At 34.2% G+C, this 22,977-nt stretch overlaps 1 protein-coding gene across 6 annotated transcripts in view; it reads left to right on the forward strand.

Moving 5' to 3' along the window:
• Window positions 1–22,977, forward strand: part of FUT8 (fucosyltransferase 8) — a 275,062-nt gene that overhangs the window by 136,507 nt on the left and 115,578 nt on the right. Inside the window, exon 1 of one of the 6 annotated variants that reach the window (XM_070594013.1) lies at window positions 11,716–11,895. The exons of the other annotated variants lie outside the window; for them this stretch is intronic. Coding sequence (XP_070450114.1) covers window positions 11,885–11,895 — 11 coding nt within the window. The 5' untranslated portion in view covers window positions 11,716–11,884. Of the gene's footprint in view, window positions 1–11,715; window positions 11,896–22,977 lie in introns of those variants that run through there. 6 annotated transcript variants of the gene reach the window in all.

Raw genomic sequence — 22,977 nt, forward strand, 5'->3', positions numbered from 1 at the left:
TGAAACATTATCCTTTCGGGAGTAGTAATAAACATTGCTTGAAGGTAGCATTGCCAAACAGATACTTCCTTCATTTATTTAATAGATATTACAAGACTAATGTTTTATACTCTTTCTATGGATGATGCCTTTGGTTTCTGGATTCCTAAGGTACTATTCTTTAATACGAAGTGTTTCCTAATTCATGTAAAGCTAATTTTTTCCCCTCCCTCCCATTCTTTTCCCTAATAATTCTTTTATTATTATTATTAATTAAGTAATGTTTTTTTACTGTTTCTAATGTTCCAAGAGTATCTCTAGATTGCTATGTGCAAGGCTGCAAATTTGCAGGTAGAAAAAAATTGTCCAATATTTAAAAATCATTTACCTTTATTGTGCTGTCAGATTCCCTCTCTTCCTTTTTCCCTTTTTTCTATCCACCTTGGGAGTGATTGAATACGGCAAGAATAAGGTGATAAGACTTACTTTAAATTTCTATACTCAGGGATTATTTTGAACTTGTCTTTAATTTCATTTATTTTACATAGTGTATGGTTTTTCCTGTAATTATATGTATACATATGTAATCTTACATACATACATGCTTTATCGGTATGAGTGCAGAAAGTTCCAGTTGTGGATGGTCTGTCCTTTTGTTCATGTAATGATAAGTTGATTATCACTGCTCCCTTGGAAGCAGGTATTTTTATGAATACTTTTTAGTTCAGTTTTCAAAATATAGATAAAAATACAAGCAAAATTACTCAATATTTGAACGCAAACAAGTAAGTATAGCTCTCATATGAATGATTACAGACTATTCAAGTCTGAATAAATTAAATTTGGCTGCCTTTTTATCAGAGATCCTTATAATAGCTCACTTGCTAGAGATGGTTGGATCTCTCTGCTTTTTCTTGCTTGGCTTTAACAAGAGTTGCCAAACTATGGCCAGTAGGACAAATCCAGCTCTCCCTTGTTTTTTGTTTTTTAATGATCCCCAAACTAAGAATGGTTTTACATTTTTAAATGGTTGGAGAAAAAACAAATTCAAGGAGAATATGCAATGGAGGACATATGTAGCTGTAAAACCTAACCTATTTACTGTATGGCCGTTTATACAAAGTTTGCTGACCAAAAGTTTGTATGAACCAGGGTATCCTCATTATTAGCCCTTGTCTCTCGTACTCTCTGAATTGTTATGCGTGTTGCAGGTGAGTATGGATATGATCTGTCTAAGTCAAAGTCCAGTTATTGATATTATGTCTAGGTTCTTGCTGACTTTACTGTAAATGTTTATTCACTCACTTTTGTACCTCTGATTTCCTCTTGCTTTATGCTTTTATTGCATGCTCATCTAGTCCACGTTTTCTTCTATCTGCCTCTTGAGGCAGCTTATATTTAGAGGTGGAGTGAGATTTAGGGGGAAGAGTTTGGGCAGGTTTAGAAAGGAACAGTCTGCTGAAATGAAAGGAGTATGGGTTTCTCAGATTTGGCTTTGGATCCAAAGTCTACCACTTACTAACTTAATGATCTTAAAAAAGTCACTTATTCTTTCTGACCGTCAGTTTTTTTACTCTTAAAATGGCAATAATAATCTCTATTTTGCAATGTTGTTGTTTTTAAGTGATATTTAAAAGCATACCTAGAAGACCTCCTTTGTGTTACAGTTCATCAAAAAATAGTAGATTTTTTGCTAATAGTTGATAATCTAGAGAGTACATGACCTTATATACTTTTGTAGAACTCAGAATATTTGTTTTCATTTTTTTCTAATAGAATCATCTGATGTCAGTTATTTAGCACAGTGGATTAGATTTCAGAAAACATACATATTCTTCAGTGTAACTGTTTACTCTGAGAAAATCGCTTAACCTCTTTGAATCTAGAATCCAAAACTATAGAGAAAGTTGATTGGGGTAGATGATCACATTCAATAAATCTGTATGTCTTTACAGAAGCAAAATAGTTAAATAATATACTAGATTAAATAACTGGAACAGGCTTTATTTCTTATAGTTTGGCTCTCATGACTGAATTATTTGATTTTTTTTTAGCTGATTGATGCTTTTAGATATAGGAATTCTTTTAGATATGGAAATTACCCATCCTAAGCTTTATTTAAAATATATAAATTTTAATTATTCATTATCACTACTCAGAAGAGTGCACCATTCTTTGAAAAAAGTACCACATGAATAAAAATATTAAAATCTTAACTAAATTGAAAAACTTTAAATTTTGTGATTGATTTTTCTCTTCCACATGTAAATGCCATATAGGCAAACTGAGTTGGCATTAAACATTTTGTAATGTGTGAATATTTGAGTTCAGGGGCTTGACTAAACATTCTTTACATTTTATCCTTTGTTCTTTTATCAAGTATTACTATCGAATATTTACCTAGTATTACTGGACTGATAATAGCTTCGAGCACGTAGTGATAATTGAAGATGAATAATAGCAGGAGATACGGCCATAGTGATTTGTCAATTTCAGTGTCACTTGATTTATAGATGGCACATAATTTGCTAGTAACCATTTAGAAAAAAACTTTCCTGGGCTATTTCCCACTTTTAGGCAGACTTTTATTTCACTATGAGGATTTTTTTTTGCTTTTGAGATTGTCATGTTGACATTTTATAATTCATTTAGGTAATATCATGAAACAAAGAGGTTGCTTTATTTGATAGATCGATATTCTAGACAAAGCTGTGTGAAAGAGAATAAATGTAAAAAGATTTCAACATATTAGAGTTAGCCTGTGAATTACAATGGCTAGAAGGAAGTATAGTATAAAAGCACACTATGCTTTTCTTGTTATTGGTGCTGATTCAAATAAAAGAAGTTTGACTTTAATTGTCCTTTTGTTCTTTTAAAGTTTATGCAAAAGCTGTTGCTTGGCAACATGTTTCACATCAGAAATGCGTAAGAGATTCTAATAAGGTTTGGAGAGAAACTGAGGTGCAATTAATAAATATAGAATGCTATAGCTGCAAATAAACAAAGACAATAGGGACATTCAAAAGTATAGTTTAATGTTAATTCTCATTTATATTCAATAGCGCTTCAAAAATGTTATCTCTTTTACCACATGATATGTACAAAAGCTAAGTGACTTAGTCATTTTTCTGCAAGTCAGTGGCAGAAGCAGAAATAGAATCTTCCCAGGAATTATGAAGTTGTTTCTAATTTTCAGTACACTGCCACACTGTCATTTTTTATACTTTCTCGAGTTCCTCTTCCTTTAAGTATTAACTCAGGACAATACGTTTTACTAGCCTATAGATAATGACAAAATATTCTATTTAATATTACAATTACTTTTGGTAATTGTTAGGTGTGATCAGAGATTTTCATATACCAGTATTAGAAATGGCCACTTGAATCATTACATTGTTAAGTTATGTAGATACACCTGTATAAGGATATAGAGACTATGTTTAATATTTATTGACGTTTGCTATGATCAGTACTTGCAGCGTTTCATGTGGGTCATGAATCTGTGGGAGGAAACCACGTGCTGTAAGTTTAGATTAAGTTCTCGATTTATTTGGTCAGTCACACATAAACTTATTGGAAGTGGTGTGGCCGCATGGAATAGGAATAGATGTAATATATCTAAATGTAGCTTCCCTTGGCCCTTCAGAGTCCCTGATGGAGCAGTAAACTACCTGTGCATTTATCCACACAAGGTAATGTCTTGCCAGATCTCAGTACATTTCTTGTTACACCATAATCCTTTTATACTTGGGGCTAGTGTCACCTTTTTAGAAGAATGTCCTCAACAATCTGTGCATTTCCATTTAAAGGAATGTGTGCAAATTGTGGGATCTGTTAGTTTTGAGCCAAACCCAACCATCAGTAAAGCCCTATTCTGATTCTTGAGAAGAAAGCTAAAAGTCATTTCAAGGTATTCCAATAATAGGTTTGCCTCCAGCTTCCCAGCATTATGGAGAGTACATCTCTCCACAATACTGATAGTGCTAAATACCACACACACACACACACACACACAAACCACAGAAGATTGTTTCAAACCAACCTAAGCCAGTTGATCATTCATTGTTAGTTGATTATTTTTGCTAGCTGTTGGTAGCTTCCAAAAACTAAAGTTTGGTGAGGAAGATAGGCCTTCTCCTCCATAGTTTTGCTAAAATGTAATATGTTACAGCGAAGGCAAAACTGAGATTGAATTCTGCCACAGATACAAATGTTAGTAAGCAGGAGCGAAAAATAGCCACACAATCTGTTCTATAACTGTGAGGAAGTCCATGCTCTCTGTCCTTTTAGGTGTTTTCGCAATATCTTATGTGAAAAGTTCTCTGAGGCAGTTGTGATGTTATTCTAACACCAAGATTTGGTCTACCTTCTGTTCACGTGTCAGAGAATATCAGAATCAGCCCCTAGACACTGTATGGCTTTGGAACTTAAGCCTAAGACACCATTCCCAAGATTATAGACTCCTGTATTAACCAGATTCATACACATTCACAAAGTTGTTCCCAAAGTGCTTCTACAACATTTCTAGGTATTTCACATTTTCATATATACTGAATTAATTTTATGAGTGGAATAATATTTTTAGAGTCTACTTGGCTAATAACAAACTGCCTTTATTCGGAAATAAAGCTGGCTGTTGTTGCCTTTGAGATAGGGGCTTTCCCCCTCCCAGCTTTAGTGAGATATAATTGACATGTAACATTATCTAAGTTTAAGGTGTGCAACGTGATGATTTGTTATATTTATATATTGTGAAATGTTTACCACAATAAGGTTAGTTGGTTAACACTTCTATCACCTCACATAGTTACCATTTCTTGTGTATGTATGTGGTGAGAACTTTTAAGAGTCACTCTATTAGCAACTTTAAGTATGTATTACAGTATTGTTAACTATAGTCACCATGTTGTACCTTAGATCCCCAGAACTTGCTCATCTTATAACTGGAAGTTTGTTCCCTTTGACCACCTTCATCCCCCTCCCCCTGTCAACCACTAATATACTCTCTGTTATATGAGTTCAGCTTTTTTAGATTCCATATATGAATGAGATTGTACAGTATTTATCTTTCTCTGATTTATTTCACTTAGCATGATGCCCTCAGGGCTCATCCATGTTGTCACAAATGACAGGATTTCCATTTTTCTCATGGCTGAATAATATTCCATTGTGTGTGTGTGTGTGTATATATATATATACACACACACACACACACATATTCTTTATCCATTCATCTGTTGACAGACAGGTTATTTCCATGTCTTGGGGATCCTGAATAATGCTGCAGTGAACATGGGAGTGCATATATCTCTTCAAGATACTGTTTCATTTCCTTTGGATATATACCCAGAAGTGGGAGTGCTGGATCATGTGGTATTTCTCTTTTTAATTTTTTGAGGAGCCTCCATACTGTTTTCCATAGTGGCTGTACTAATTTACATTCCACCCATAGTGCACAAAGGTTCCCTTTTTTTCCATAGTCTTGCTAAGACTTGTTGTCTCTTGTCTTTTTGATAGTAGCCATTCTAAAAGGTGTGAGGTGATATCTCACTGTGGTTTTGATTTGCATTTCCATAGTAATTAATGATGTCAAGCACTTTTTCATGTACCTGTTGGCAAATTGTATGTATTGTTTTGGAAAAATGTCTATTCGGTTCCTCCACCTATTTTTAAATCAGATTACTTATTTTTTTTTGCTATTGAGTTGTATGAGTTCTTTATATATTTTAGATATTAACCCCTTATCAGATATGTGTTTCACAAATATGTTTTTCATTCCGTAGATTGTCTTTTTATTTGGTTGTTTATTTCTATTGCTGCACAGAATTTTTTGGTTTGATGTAGTCTTACTTGTTGTGTTTTGGTTTTGTTGCTTGTGCTTTTGGTGTCATGTCCAAAAAAATCATTCCCAAGGCTAATGTCAATGAGCCTTTTCTCTATGTTTTCATCTAGGAGTTTTATGGTTTCATTTCTTAAGTCTTTAGTCTGTTGCAGGTTAATTTTTGTGAGTGGGTTAGGATAGGGTTTCGATTTCATTCTTCCACACATGGTTATCCAGTTTTCCACTACTCCATTTATTGAGGAGACCAGCTTTTCCCCATTGAGTATTCTTGAGTCCCTTTTCAAATATTAGTTGACCATATACGCAAGGGTTTATTTCTAAGCTCTTGATTTCTTTTCCATTGGTCTGTGTGTCTATTTTTGTATGAGTACCATACTGTTAGATTACTGTAGCTTTGTAGTATAGTTTGAAATCAGTAAGCTTGATGCCTCCAACTTTGTTCTTCTCTCACAGGATAGCTTTGGCTATTCGGGGTCTTTTGTGGTTTTGTACAACTTTTAGGATTGCTTTTTCTATTTCTGTGAAAAACGCCATTGGAATTTTGATGGGAATTGCATTGAATCTATGGATGGCTTTGGGTAGTATTCACATTTTAACAATATTAATTCTTTTGATCCATGACCATAGGATATCTTTCTGTTTGTTTGTGTCTTCTTCCACTTCTTTCATTAAAGTCTTCAGTGCATAGATCTTTCACCTCCTTGGTTAAATTTATTTCTAAGTATTTTATTGTTTTTGTTGTTACTGTGAATGGAATTTTTAAAGAATTTCTTTTTCAGGTGTTTTATTATTAGTATGTAGTAACGCAGTTGATTTTTGTATGTTGATTTTGTATCCTGCTACTTTACTGAATTTGTTGATTAGTTCTAGCAGTTTTTCAGTGGAATCTTTAGGATTTTCTATATATAAGATCATATCATCAGCAAAGAAAGAGAATTTTACTTCTTCTTTTCCAATTTGGATGCGTTTTATTTCTTTTTCTTACCTAATTGCTCTGGCTAGGACGTCCCCTACTATGTTGAATAAAAGTGGTGAAAGTGGGCACCCTTGTCTTGTTCTTGATCGCAGAGGAAAAGCTTTTAACCTTTCATCTTTGATTATAATGTTAGCTGTGAGTTTGTCAAATATGGCCTTTAATATGTTGAAATATGGTGCTTATGTACCCAATTTGTTGAGTATTTTTATCATGAAAATATGCATTTTGTCAAATGCTTTTCCTGCTTCTATTGAGATGATCATATAATTTATTTAATCTTTCATTCTGTTCATGTGGTGTTATCATATTTGTTGATTTGCATATGTTGAACTATCCTTGCATCTCAGGGATAAATCCCCCTTTGTAATGGTTGTGACCCTTTTAATGTGCTGTTGCATTAGATTTACTTATATTTTGTTGAGAATTTTTTCATTTGTATTCATCAGCAATATTGTAGTTTTCTTTTTTGTAGCGTCCTTATCTGGCTTTGGTATCACAGTAATGCTGGCCTTGTGAAATGAGTTTTGGAGTGTTGCTTCCTCTTCTAGTTTTTGTAAGAGTTTGAGAAGGAGTGGCATTAATGCTTCTTTAAATGTTTGGTGGAATTCACCAGTGAAAAGATCTGATCCTGGGCTTTTCTGTGTTGGGAGGTTTTGATTACTTCTTCAATATCCCTGCTCATTTTTGGTCTGTTCAGATTTTCCATTTCTTCGTTTTTCAGTCTCAGTAGGTTATATGTAAGAATTTATCCACTCATTCTAGATTATTCACTTTGTTGGCATATAATTGTTTATAGTAGTCTCTTAACATCCCTTGAACTTCTGTGGTACCTGTTGTCATTTCTTCTCTTTCATTTATAATTTTTAAATTTGATCCTCTCTTTTTATCTTAGTCTAACTGAAGATTTGTCAACTTTATCTTTTCAAAATACCAGCTCTGAGTATGTTAATCTTTTCTGTTTTTCTGGTCTCTATTACATTTATTCCTGCTTTGTTCTTTGCTATTTCCTTCCTTCTGCTAACTTGGGGCTTAGTTTCTCTTTTCTCTTTCCTTGAGGAGTAAAATTAGATTGTTTGAGATTTTTTTTCTGCATTTGATCTTTTAGCCAAAAGGCCAAGAAGCGATTCTTTTTTCTTAATGTAAGTATTTATTGCTATACACTTGCCTGTTAGAACTGATGTTGCAGCAGGTTTTGATATGTTATGTTTCCATTTTTGTTTGTTTTAAGATATTTTTTGATTTCTCTTTAGATATCTTCTTTGACCCAATGATTGTTCAGGCATGTGTTGTTTAATTTCCATCTATGTGAATTTTTCAGCTTTTCTCCTGTTACTGATTTCTATTTTCATAGCATTGTGGTCAGAAAAGATAGTTGGTATAATTTCAGTATTCTTTTTCTGTGACCTATCATACAGTCTGTCCTGGAGAATGTTCCATGTGCACTTGAGAAGAAAGTATATTCTGCTGCTTTGGATGTAATGTTCTGTATTTGTCTCTTAGGTCCTTTTTGTCTAAAGTATGGTCCAAGACCAATGTTTTCTTGTTGATTTTTCTAAATGGATGATCTATCCATTGTTCAAAGTGAGATATTGAAGTCCTCTGCTGTTGTTGTATTAATGCCTATTTCTTCCTTCATATCTGTTAGTATTTGCTTAATGTATTTCAGTGCTTTGATGTTGGGTGCATGTATATTTACATTTTTAAAATATTCTTAATTGACCTCTTTATCATTTGTAATCACCTTCTTTGTTTCTTTTTCTTTCTTTCTTTCTTTGTGAAGAAGATTGGCCCTGAGCTAACATCTGTGCCAATCTTCCTCTATTTTATGTGGGACACCTCCACAGCATGGCTTGATGAGTGGTGCTAGGTCCATGCCCAGGATCCAAACCTGCGAACCCTGGGCCGCCGAAGTGGACTGTGTGAACTTAACCACTATGCTGCTTGGCCGGCCCTCCTCTTTGTCTCTTTTTAAAAGTCTTTGGATTGAAGTCCATTTTGTCTGGTATAATTATAGATATCCCTGCTCTCTTTTGGTTTCCACTTGCATGGAATATCTTTTTCCATCTCTTCATTTTGAGCCTATGAGTGTCCTTAAAGCTGAAGTAAATCTCTTGTAGTTAGCATTTAGTTGGGTTTTGTTTTTTTGATCTATCTAGCCCCTCTATGTCCTTTGATTGGAGAATTCAGTACATTTACACTTAGAATAATGATTGATAAGGAAGGACTTACTAATGCCATGTTATTAATTGTATGGGCCAAAACATTGAAGAGGAGGGAACCCTCCCAAACTCATTTTATGAGACCAGCATTACCCTGATATCAAAGCCAGATAAGGAGTCTACAGAAAAACACTACGTACTGATATCTCTGAGGAATGCAAAAATTCGCAACAACAAAATATAAGCAAATCTTTAAGTGTTTGTTCCCTAATAAAGTATTTTACTGTTCCTAGAGTGTAGATTAGAACACACAGACACCAATACACAGAAACACGTACGCCACATACACAATGTTGTAAGGTATCTTAAAGTATATTACTGACATTTTAGCAAAGTTGTGTAGAGACTGACTAAGCAAGTTACATTTGGTTTTCATCTTATTTTTGTTTCTATTATGTTTCCAGTAACATTCATGTACAGAGAACTGCTGCTTCAGATCAGATGTCATATATTTGCCTGGTCTACCTCATTTAAAGGAAATCAGGTTTTGTGGAAATCATAAATTATATAAATGGTTCTTTTAATGACCACTTAACTGTAGTATGCAATATTATACCCACAGAGCAATCATCTGTAAAGTGATTATCTGTAGTCAGGTAAGACATCTTAAGTTAGATGAACAATTATTACTTGTCTAATAAGTGAAAACCAGCAAACATATGGTAAATTGAATTATGGGTTTATTAATGTTCAAAGATATAACAGACTTAATTTAAATATTTTAAACTCCTGTATTTGGAGAATCAAGCAAATAAAAAACTGCATCTTCCTCTCAAGGCTCAAACCCCAAGAGAGTGCAGTTTCTCGATATATTATATACATCTATGCATATATAAATGTACATACATTCATACTCTTCTCCTCTCCCCTGAGTGCTCTCTGTCCATTGGAGACCTGTTCGTTTTTCAAAGCCCTTGTCCAAATAAGCTTCTTCCCAAAGCCTTTCCTCAGTTTCCTTCTTGTGTAAAATCAGTCTCTCATAGTACTTATTGGTACCTCTCAGATATTTTACTAGACATTGTATTAAAGACGTTTATAGACTTGTTTTATCTTAATCTCTTCGTTCCTTTCTAACTACCTTGAAAGCAGGGCCTGTTTCATTCATCTTTGTATCCTCTGAAGTATTAGACATAGTGCCTCCTACAAAGTAAGTTTTGAATATGTTTTTAAGAATGCATTTATTTGGAGTTCTAATATCAAAATATCCCAGAGAAATTCATTGTAAGGACAAGTATGTTTCTTTTTTCTTCTTAACTTATTGCTCTGTCTGGTTTTTGTTTTTCTTTTTGTTGAATCCAGACTGCTTCAAGGAAAACTTCTTGGAACAAATTAATTTTGGAAGTACCCTGACATTTTTCATGGCTTGTATTTGGACTTTTAGAAAAAAAATGATATCTATATCTTTACATCAAAGTGTAAAAATTGGCAAGAATTGATGGTCACTGTGGGAAGATGGTATTTGAAGTGCATACCGGATAGGTTGCATTGTGTCTCGTCTCTCTTCACTGAATTCTCCCTCCCTCTCCCAAGTATCCAGTCACGAGGAAAGAAGTAGGCTAGGAGATGTTTCTTTGACTTTAACTGCTAAGGTTATTAATGATGTTTAGAAACTTCATAGTACCATGATCTGTTCTTCCTGTTGATGAATGTTTTTGTAATTTTATAAGTAAGAAACTGAATAGTGTACATATATGTTTAATGTTAAGGAAAACTTCAAAATAATTTTGTACTCTGTATTTATGTTCTTTAGCAGAGTAAATCATTTTTCTTTTTTATATAAAAACATTGGAAGGAGAATGATGCTAGGATAGTTTGTAACTAGACTTCTGTTTTCATGGAATAGCCCAGAGCAGTGGTTTTCAAAATGTGGTCATTTGACAGTAGCATCAACATTACCTGGGAACTTGTTAGAAATTCAAGTGCTCGGGCCCCACCCCAGACCTGTTGAATCATAAACTCTGGAGATGGGGCTCAGTACTCTTTTTTTTAATAAGCTCTCTAAGTGGATCTGATGTACACCTAAAGTTTAAGAACCACTGCCCTAAAGTATAAAATTTTGGTATTTAAATTCCTAACAGAGAAAATTTGTAACAGAAAAAGAAACACTTACTACCAATTAGTTGTCTTTGAGAGCTTATCAAGCCCAGTTACTCTCAGGCGTCTGGTAGAGTTCACTAATGAAATAAATATTTACATCTTGTTCACCGTTAAGTGTAGAACTTCATGCAGTATGATGGAAATGATCAGTTCAAAAGCATTTATTGGGCACCTTCTGTTTATTCATTTTAGGAGGACTGCTGCTTTTGCCAGACTTGTATTGACTCATTTATGCAGCCAGAGCAGTTATTAACAGCATGAGCCTTGAAAGAAGAATGTAAATAGAATATAAACCAACGTGTAAATTTTAGTTTCTCCGTTCTAGACTTATTTTCAAGTTAAAACCTATTTGGATCTTTTTCCATAATTCATCTGTGTGTGATATGTGACTTGGTATGTTTTGTTATTAATAGATGTCAACCATTTTTACCTTTTTTCTTCTACTCATTTTTCCTTCCTTGAATGATGCCATTATTGCCAAATCAGCAAGGATATGTTTATTTATGACTTCCCTGTTTTCAAACAGGACTTTTGTATATTTACATAAAAATGTGGTTAAGAAAGCTATGTATTGACATTTTGACGTATTTTAATTTTCTCAGTCTTGGCAGGATACATCTTATTTTGTCTGTTACATCTGGCCGAGACCATTAGAATTCTTGTTGCTGTAACTGTAAGTCCTGGTGTTGAATCTGCCTTTGAGGAATATAAGATAGAACAATGTACTTGAGAGCGCTTTCCCCCACAGAAGCATAGCTTGAAAGGAGCATAATGTCAGTATGGTGAGTGTAAGGAGATTTTTTTCTTCTACCCAATTAAAGTAATGTTTAAGATCATGAATACCCAGTTGTGGTTGTATTCCCATATTCTATTTATGATGAACTCACATGATTTCTTTCATTTTAAATTTATATGGGTTTTTTTGGAAATTCTATGCCGTTCTGAAATAGTTTGATGTAAAATATTTTTACTACATTATTTTTAGGTAAATTTATAGTAATGTTGGTATTTTATGATTTCTGCTTATCTCACTGATCTTTACACTTAATACTTCCTAATTTGCATACTAAACTTCTACTTTATTGAGCAGTTCAGAGTTCTTCAAATGCACTATGCTTCCTGCCTCTGTGCCTTTGCATGTTTTGCTATTGTCCTCCACTGAGAATCCTTTCGTGATACCACTTACCTGGATTAGGTACCATTTCTGTGTGTTTTCTTAGCACTGTGGCTAACTCCTGTCATTGTACTTACCATAGGGGGGTAATTTTTTATACAGTTGTCTCTAACCGAATCTGAAATAAATTATTTGGAGGGAGTGGACCATATCTTATTCATCTTTGTATTATGGTGCCTAGCTCAGAACCTGGTACCTTTAATAAAATGTCCATCAAATGAATGAATGAATGAATGAACCAACAAACAAACCTGATTCATTTGGGGAGCATTTGTATCTGACTAAAAATCATTCCTGTATTCTCAGCTGATAATTTTCATCTTATATGTGCTGATTCCATGCCTATTATATCTTTGGTCCCACACATTACTTAGCTCAGTGGCTTGGACATAGTGAATATTATTGCATAAATGAATTGGAATTTAGGACTATATTTTGTATAAATCATAAAATGGACATATTTATCTGTAGATTTAGTCATTTTATAATTAAAGCTTAACATCCTTAGAAGCCATCTTTCTTTTAAAGATTTGTTGATCTGCCTTTTACCCCATTGGTCAAGATATTCCTTATGCACATTTGGGTTCCATTTTGGGTTGTGGGTCCCATTGCATTGTGTTTTTTTGGGGGGATCTAGATAGAGAGTTCTCATCAATAATTATATAGTAGTTTCCTCTGAAATTTTGCATTCTTATGTCATTGTGGAAGATATTAGATATAGTATTTTTTGTGGGTTAGGTAACTATGATAGTTATCACTGTGATAAAATATAAAAATATACCCTGCTATTCATAACCAACAGGAAGACCCAGTAAAGCTCTGATATGTAACTTATAGACTCTAGACAACATAAGTGATGTTGAATTTATTTGGATTGCTAACTTGGTTTTTAATGATTAATCAGAGAGCACGTAGAGATTGTTGTCTCTTTCCAGCCCCTTATTTAGGTATTGAGAGTCTCATCTTTGTTGTGTAGAGTAGGCAGATGTTTAGGAAGACAGTGTTTCACATTTATTTCCTTTAGTCTTTTTGAATTAGGTCTGAATTAGGCAGCTAAGAGTCTTTGTTTATTTCTTAATACCAAACCTTGAAACTCCTTATTTTAAGATTAAAGAAAGTGAATTGCCATCTATCACTGTTGGTATTTGCTTATTAGGAACATCAAAAAAATGGAACAAAGGTGGCAAGATGACAGGTTAGGGTGGTAACAATTAAAGAAGCAGCAGAGAAAGTAAGTCAAGAGATTGAAGACATGCAAATTCAGAGTTAAGTTCTAATATTTTAATGCATCCTGTGTGCCAAGATCTAGGTACTTTCACAAGTTATGTAACCTTTATTTAACTTCAAGTGAAAATTATAGTTTATTTTGCTTTAGGCTCTTCTTTTACATCTTCTCATTACTTAACTCTTTAGTTTGTATATGTTTGCATTTGGCATACTGGTTTGTCAAACTTCATTCATTTATTCATTTGTACACTTAGGCTTTGTAGTCAGAGAAATCTGAATTTATATTCTATCTCTGATATTTAATTATTAGCTAGGTAAGTTGCTTATTCTCTCTGAGCCTTAGTTTCTTCATTTATAAACCAAGAAATTAAACTTTTTGGTCAACATTTTTTTTGGTTTCAGGTTACAGAAATGACCTAACCATAAAATGGGATTATTTTGTAGGAATAAAAGGATGTCTTTTGGAACTCAAGGGCAAGAGGCAAGTCAGCCCCCATAAGAAGCTAGAAACAGAGTTAGAAAGTTGGTAGAAACCTAGACCTTTAATTTCTGTCTGTCTTTCTCTTTGTCTCTGTCTTTCTCTGTCTCATCTGTCTGTCTTTTCCTTATTTATTTTCTCCTTCACTCATCTCTCATTTCTGATTCTCTTTGTACGTCTACCTTACTCTGCTTCCTCTCTCTCTGCAGATCAGCTTTCATTGCTTTACTGTGCACATAGCCAAACATGGGAGCCCCACAGCTACTAAATTTACGTAACTTCAGTTTGAGTGACTCACTGAGACTAACTAGTGGCTCTCAGTTTATATTCTAAATTTCCAGGAAGAAGAAACTGATGAGTCTAGCTTGTATCAGGTGTTTGCACCCTGTCCATTCAATTATGGGAGGGGAAGGGAGGGTTACATGGTACAAACACGGCTGCTCTATAGATGGTGGCAGGAGTTGGTACTAAAAGAAAGTGGCTGGTGGTTATCTACTTAATGCGTAAGTCATTTGGGCTGATGTGATGATTACATTAAGTAACACATGAACATCTGTGAGTTCCTAATAGGCAATGGAGCTAGTATAGTAGAGAATATGTATATATCACCATAAAGTGGCTACCTCCCAAATATTAATTGCTTGACTTAATCTTCCTGGGCAGAAGGACAGTCATCACTAACATTTTATAGTTGGTCACATAAATATTAAGCAACCTGCTTAATATCACAGAATAAAGTAGTTTTAAACTTAGAATTTAGGCATGTAAGTTTTCTCTTCATCAAAGTGCACTTCTTAAATTCCTAATAGCATATGAGGCTATGCCAAGAAAATTACTTTGACCTTCCCCTGTTCTCAAAAAGCATATAATTAAGACATGCATTAGACATTGCAGATAGCCTATATGAAATATTAGTCATTCTTGAAAGAGCTAATGATACACTTAGATTTAATGCAATTTGAGGGTACGTACATATGAGTTAGAATTAACATTAGAGACAATAATGGGATAGATATTAAGTTGAAGCATAACTATGGGAATTACATATCTCGCCTGAGTAGGGTAAGGAGCATCATCGATACAGTACACCCTGGGTTGTACTGTGAAACCTCTTTTGTATGCTTAAATAGATATGTATAGGCATGTGCCACATAACGATGTTTCGGTCAATGACGGACTGCATATATAATGGTGTTCCCATAAGATTAGTACCATATAGCCTAGATGTGTAGTAGGCTATCCCATCTAGGTTTGTATAAGTACACTCTATGATGTTCACACAATGACAAAATTGCCTGTTGACGCATTTCTAAGAACATATCCCTGTCATTAAGTGACCCATGACTGTACATATACATGTATATGTATGTATCAGATTCAAAACTTGAATGATTGTTTAAAATTGTAAAACTCTTTAGTTAATAACTAAGGGCTGTAGAATTTCTGAACTGCCTCATTGCCTCATTTCCTTCAAAAGTAAGGAAAGATCAAGAGATAGGCCTGGAGAGGTGTTAGGTGCAGTGCTCCTGCTGTTCCTGTCTGCTTTATCTATCTGAAAGTAGAATAGTAAACTCATGAGTATAGGTCATATGCAGGCACTGTCATTGATTCTTATTAGTCATTAAGATAGTGTTGGTTACATTTTGTATATTCATTGCATAAGTTAATGCATAAGCTGTTGAAGGCCTGAAGTTGAAGGTCTTTTCCCTTGTGATGGTAGAGAATAAATCATTAGTTATACTCAAATACGCATGCAGCACTGGAGTAAAATTCCTTCAAGGACTTTTCCAGCATTCTAAAAGGATTGATTGGAGACTGTTTTTTAACAAATAATAAAGAATTATCCCGTTTGTTCAGAAATATTAAGAAAATAACAGCAAATGGTGATTTCTTTAATAAGATGGCAAATTGAAAAGAGACCTTAATGATTGAATTCATTACAATGATGTGCTGTGGTTAAGTATCATGAAACAGTTTTCAGATTTTGCTACAACAGGTCTGAAAGTGACAAAATCACAGAACATGGAGAAAATTATTTCATTAGCTCATATATTGCTATTGATTGTATGTACAATGAACGTAAAGAAAATTTGCGGAAGGATATGTGGCTCACATTCCTGGAAGGAATAAAGCCTGGAATAAAGCTTTCTATTGACAATTGATCATTTTATGCAAGACTTTAAAAGAGAGCTAATAGAGGCCTGCCTGGTGGTGTAGTGGTTAAGTTTGTACACTCTGCTTTGGCAGCCTGGAATTCGCAGGTTCAGATCCAAGCCGTGGACCTACACACTGTTCACAAGTCATCCTGTGGCAGCAGGCATCCCACATACAAAATAGAGGAAGATTGGCACAGATGTTTAGCTCAGGGCCAGTCTTCCCCACCAAAATAAAGAAAGGAAAGAAGGAAGAATTTATAGATCAGAATAAAGATAAATGTCTAAGTTTTAGGTGTGATTGAAATAGAAGGTAAGCAACATATTAGGACAGTGGAAAAGGAGATACTGATTCATTTTGCAAAGTTTACATTTAAAGTGTTAGGAAATGTTTTTTTTGTTTTTGAATGGATTATCAATCCACTTAGATGGCGTTTTGGAACCCTTTGGATGTTACATACTTATAGCCTGATATATTATATGCATTATGATCATACTAAAGTTTATTGAGGAAAGAATTCATATCAAAATGACTGTCAAAAAATTTGTTAATTGGATATTTATGTAAAGGAAATCAGAATACATAAAGAAAATGGGAATTTGGAGGCTGGAGTAAAAATGCTATTGTAGCACTTTTTCTTCTGCATTGAACCTCAAAAATTTAGTTAGTTTGTGAATGATTAAACGATGCATTACCTTCTTCATAAAGGGCAAATATAATTCCACCAAGTTGATAACACAGGCTGCCCTGCCTGCAGTTAAAGGCAGAGTTGTGGTTTTAGGGATCATACAGTTAACTACAAATCTTAACTGCAATCATGTGAGCAGTGACTATGTGACTATTCCTCTGGCTGGTAAAGATGTTGGTATTTACAGAATGCAGCAGCAAGGTCAGTTAGTAAGGGTTATGGCTTAGGTGCAGTATACATTTTACAGAGAATATCCCTTTATTATTAACAGCCCTCCTCATCTTTGAAATGAGAACGAGCATTAAGGCACTCTTTTTTCCATCAGAGAAGACAAACGGAAAATTCTTTGACAAGTGATCTTTAGAATTTGTTAAAGCACAGACATATGCACACAGTGATATCCATCATCTGAGGTGTAAAGCGCCTCTCTTGACAGTTTCTGTAAACCACATTTATGTATTTAGTTCATTCTCGCGTAAGTACATGGTAACTTTCAGAATACGGAACAATCCAATACCATTTCTTACAAAAGTAATTACCAAAGTTTACTTCTCAAGCAACTGTTAGAATGACATGTTAGACTTTTAATTCAGGCCATTTGTAACACTACAGTCACGATACTTATAGTACTTGAGTCAGTTGGCCTTGTTGATGTCAAAGAAGATAATGTCACAGAAAAGGTCATGAATTGAATCCATATACCAAACTGTTAGGTTTACATGGAGAGAAATTCCGTTTTGTAGTTAGAGATAGCATTCTTCATCTTACATACCTGTAAGTATATGTCTTGTTGATTCCTCACTATCTCTTTGAACAGTGCTCATTTGAGAAGTAGGTTAAATTTTGTAGGAAAGAAAAGAGAATAAGCTACTGAAAGCATGTATTGTTTCATTGGCCTTCTTCATTAATTATCTAATTCTGTGTAAGAAATTATTGCCCTAGAGTTTTATTTGGGTGCCTAATGACATGACATCTGGCTGCCCCCAGAATTAGTGATTCAAGAGGGTAAGTCAGAAGCTTCCCTGTCTTACATGACCTAGCGTCAGAAGTCTCGTTTCATCATTATGCAGTATCGTATTAGTTACTGCACAGGTCATCTCTGTTCACCGTGGGAAGGGACTATACAAGAGAGCGTAGACCAGAAGTGATACTCATCAGGAGCCATCTTGTAGGCTCGCTAATATACCTTGTAACATAAATTACTTACATGTTCATAGAAGTTAAGAACTGAGAAGGACTTTAAGGATTATCTCCATTAGATCTTCCATTTTTACTCTGAAGAAATGGAATGTTAGATGGCTTACTGGCTATTTCCCCCAAGGTGCATAGCCGAGCCCAGACTAGAACCCAAGCCTCAAAACTTCACAACAACTTTGTTATTTTACATCTTTTAATGTCACCATTGCATAGTAACATATTACAATTTGGGCATATATGTAAACTAAGTATTTAATTGTTTTAATAGATATTCCTAATTGTTCATACATTTCTTGATTAAATTAATTTATTTAAATCACTTCTGTTTCATTTGCTTCCCAACTCAACTGTTAGGATATTCTCTCTCTCTCTCCCTCTCTCTCTCTCTCCCCCCCTCCCCCCCTTCTGTCTCTCAATTTTCTGGTTCCCTAACCTGAATAATGATTGATTTGAAATGATGGGGTGAAGTTCTGGCTATATATAATATGAAATAATAGGGAATAACATTAACAGGCACTTGTAAAAATATGGATATTTTAAGCTGTTCTCTCTTTCGATACAAGTATGATTACTTGTATCTTTTGTTATAACTTTGGACAAGGAGCAAAAAAAAAAAGTAAAATTAATTAAAGGGATTTTTCTTAAGTTATTAGGCAACAGTGAAGATTGAGGAGTGGCATGTCTACTCCTCAGTGAAGATTCAGGAGTGGTATGTCTAGTTACCATAGTTTCCTTCAGAAATAATGGCTTCTGATTTCCTGATAGCTGACAGGACTCAGCATATGGAAGTCAGGCTGCCTTGCCTGAGAAAGAGACTTGCTGCATGGTATCTTGAAACATAGTTACTGAAAAAGTAAATAAAATAGAAATAGCAAGGGTTAGAAACAATAGTTAAAAATTAAATTACTGACATTGAAGAAATGCTTGATATAATCACAGAGAATGCAGATGTAAAAGCAAGAAATTAAAATGGAGACTATGGATATAGAGGACCAGCAAATATCCAGCCTTAAGATAATTGCATGAAGTAGAGAATGGAAAATGTGGAAGAAAAATTATTCAAAGGTACAATAAAGAACTTTGAAAAGAATAAACAGTTGAATTCTCAAGTCAAAATAATATTTTGGGTCCCAGGAATTTTGACTGCTTGACTTATCTAGATTAATAGAACTTTGGCATTTCTTCAGGTGTTCAGAAAGAAGGGCAAATCATTTCAAAGCGGGGAAGATCAGGCTGTTAGCAAACGTTTTCCCAGGGAGAGTCAATGCTGGGGACCAGTGGAGCAATCTCTCTGTACTTGGAAATACAGAAAATGTGGTCCAGGAATATTATTTCTAGCCAAGATACCATTCAAGCATAAATTCAACAGGAAGACCTTCCCAAATACCCATGAGTTCCTCTTGAAAAATTGCACTTATTTATGAAATCCATTATGAAATATAAAACAAATTGATAAAATTGGCATTGCCTCTATTTAATATGAAATGCTAGACATTTAGGCTGTTTATGATTATGGAATCTAATATATTTGTTACAGCGTTTGACTGTGAAAAATAATATGCCAGCAAAAGTTGGAGTTTGGAGGAACTACCAGTATTCTCACGTTTTCAGTTAGTAACATCTAAAATTAAAAATGTACCTATAAAGATGATTACTTCAGTCTACTAATTTTTTTCACAATTTTTTAACCTTTGATCTTTTAGGAAATACCCATTTGGAGTTAAGAAATTCATGTATTTCCACTGAAGTTGTGTTCTGTTAAATTCAAGCAAAATTAAATGTATTCTATTTTAAAAGCACAAATAATATCATCCAATTTATATAAAAGCTTTTTTTAAGAAATCTATCTCCACATATGCATCAAAATGGCTAGAATTACATTAACTTAATGTAAATGACAGCCATTTCTGTGTGGTAGTATTTGAAGGTTTTTTCCTTCATAATTTTTTTTTATCACATTAATTCCTTCAAAGAGTATGTACTAACTTTTACAAAAATTAATAAGGTAAATATTTATAAATTTAGGAAAAAGTTATTTACTATAAAATAAAATGTCATATATTTAGGAAAAAGTTATGATTCTCGCAGATGAAAAAAAGTGAGGCCCAGAAATGAAATGACTTTAAGGTAAATTTTAGTTTGTTTTATAAGTAGGCCAAGAGTCCGTCTTCTGATTCTTTGTCTGCTGCTCTGTTTTACTCTCTTACACAAGTGACACGTGGAATTAAGATGTTTCTAGGGTAGTGGTATATAAAGCTACAGTGTATCACAAAGAGAACAAATAATAGGCTCTGTGTTATGTGTGTGTGTATGTATGTATAAAATAGGCCGATAGTTTTTAGTAAGGCAAACTTAACTATTTTAGTACATGTGCTGTTAATATTTTGTGAATAAAATTGTTTAGGTAACATTTAGAAAACTTTACAAAGTGGGCATAAAAGGTGGCAGCACAGTCTTAACACTGAATCTCATGGGTTCTTGGACTGTTAAAATATTGCTAAATATAAATATTACTGGGACTTTGGTTTGCACACTCTATGTATATGCATACCTGATTTTATAAAAGCAAATGTGCCCATGTATTAGTTGTGTGATTAAACATTACTAGTTTGTTTGTTGGGTAGATAACCTGAATTAATGACAACTGTGAATTATATAGCATTTGATGATATATACAGATGTACTGTTTTCGAGTTCATGTAAACCAAAATGAGTCTAACAAACTGTTTCCATGTAGACAGCACACTGGAACTGATATAATTAATAGATAAGGGTAATTGGTAAATAGTACTAACCGTTTATATACCAATAGTTAGTATATTTGTGTTCTGAAGAAATTTGTTTTTCTAAGTTAAAATACTACCACCAACCTTCACCTCAGTGAATATTTATACAATTAATTTACTTTTAAAATGAATTCTTTTACAGTTTGAGAAAACTGACCTTACCCACTCTTTTAGCTTAATTTCCCACTATTCCTCCTTCCACGGTAACCTCCCTTTTCACTTTTACTCTGTTCTCCTCTGTACCATGTGCTCCAGCCATATAAAATTATATTTGTGTTTCCTCAATACAGTGTGCTGTTTCATACTGCTGTTCCTTTGCTCATGCTCTTTGTTCTGCTTCAAATGTCTTTCCCTTCCTTCATCACCCAACAACTCTTCCTTAATTTTTAGGATGGCTCAGTTTGGCTGCCCTTTTTAAACTCCTGGCTACACCAGATGTTGTCTCTTCTTGATCTATTCCAAACCCTCATACTGAATCATAACTGTTACTACATGTAGTGTAATTGATATTTCATAATTTGTATCTGACTTCCACCAGGTTGTGAACTCCTTGAGGAAAGTAGCTGTTTCTGATTCATGTTTGTGTCCTTAAGCACCTGGGATGGATGTAACAAGCACTTGGCAAAATTTTTCTTTTGACTGAATTGTGATTTGTAGTCCTGCAGAGATCATATTACCAGGTTTTCTTTTTATTTCTCCTCTCCTTTCTTACCCTCCTTCTTCTTGTCTCTCTCCAACCCCTATTTTACTCTTCCTCTCTTTCTCCTCCTCCCTCCTTCTCAGTTTTGTTCTTTTCTTCAGTGATATGTAGAAGACAGGCAATTTCAGTATTAAGTATTTACCAGGAAAAAAATATCATAAAATCTACCAATGGATACTCCTTCCTTGTTGTTAAAGATAATTTAGGTGGGTTTATTTATGATGAAACTTCATCTAGAAAAAGAATCTTGATTTCATTAGAAACTTCCTCCTTAAATATCAGATTCTATGAATAGTATTATTTAACTCTATGCATATAAAAGAAATAAGGAATGATGGGCCTATCCGACTTGAAAGTAAGAATTTGGTAAACAGTCTTAGAGTCCTACAGAGAACACCATGGCACTTCTCAGATCCTTGCTTTGATGTTCGCCCTTTGCTTGTCAAGGGCGACATGCTGATTCAAGGTGTTCACCTTCACTCGTTCAGTATGAAGGTCTCTCTTCTTGTTTCCTTCCCTCCCTTTCATAGTAATAAAGGTATATGTAACTTATTGTAATAATTTTTGACAAACAAAAGATTGCAGTTTTTTAGAAGGTGATCCATAGACGTGATAAAACATTTAAATAGTACAAAAGGGTATTTACAGCAGCAAATAATTTCCCCCTCCAACCCTCCCTCAGCTTCCCTTCCCATAGGCAATTGCCTTGGTCAGTTTGTTGTGTATGATTTAAGAGATATCCGCCCTATCTATGAGGAAAGAAAGAAATATGTGACATAGCAGTGGATGGCTTCACCTGTTGGAGTAATCTCCTAGCTATGTGTTTGGTGTTTGAGACCTCTGCTTACTTGATTCTATCCTTATAAGTTCAGTTTTTGTCTTTATAACTACACAAAAATAAGAATCACTTATTGAGCATGAGTTCTTGGGCAGAAAATTTAATATTTTCATAGCTACTTAAAACATGAAAAACATTAACTTTAAGACTTTGAAATTAGAAATGACTTTGCATGGAGTCTGTTTTCAACCCAACAGAGCCAGTTCATTTGTTACATAAGATAAAAAGAGACAGGAAAGCGGTAGAGTTGATGCTTTTGCTGAAATCTGAGTATCTTGACTTAACCTGCAGAACTGTTCTTTTATCTTTGTATCGTGGGGTCAAAGAATAGATACCATTGGGCTAATCCATTGAGATGTGTCTCTGTCCTCTTTAGTAAACAGTAGGGAATACTAATAATGGAAAATTTTTCATTGCCAAGATGACAGCATGATAGAACCCAAGGTGTCATTTATCCGTTTCCTAAATGTGGATTAATGTCTGGAATGTAGTACGTGTATGGGAGAACCTTTTGTGAAGTGGGAACACAGTAAAAACCTGTGATTATTACCTCTGGACAAAAGGTTTCAAGACCTTTTGTTACTACCATGTAACTTCAGGGTTCAGTACCTCAGTGAAATCC

Source organism: Equus przewalskii, chromosome 25 (assembly GCF_037783145.1).
Source record: "Equus przewalskii isolate Varuska chromosome 25, EquPr2, whole genome shotgun sequence".
Classification (NCBI taxonomy): Eukaryota; Metazoa; Chordata; class Mammalia; order Perissodactyla; family Equidae; genus Equus; species Equus przewalskii.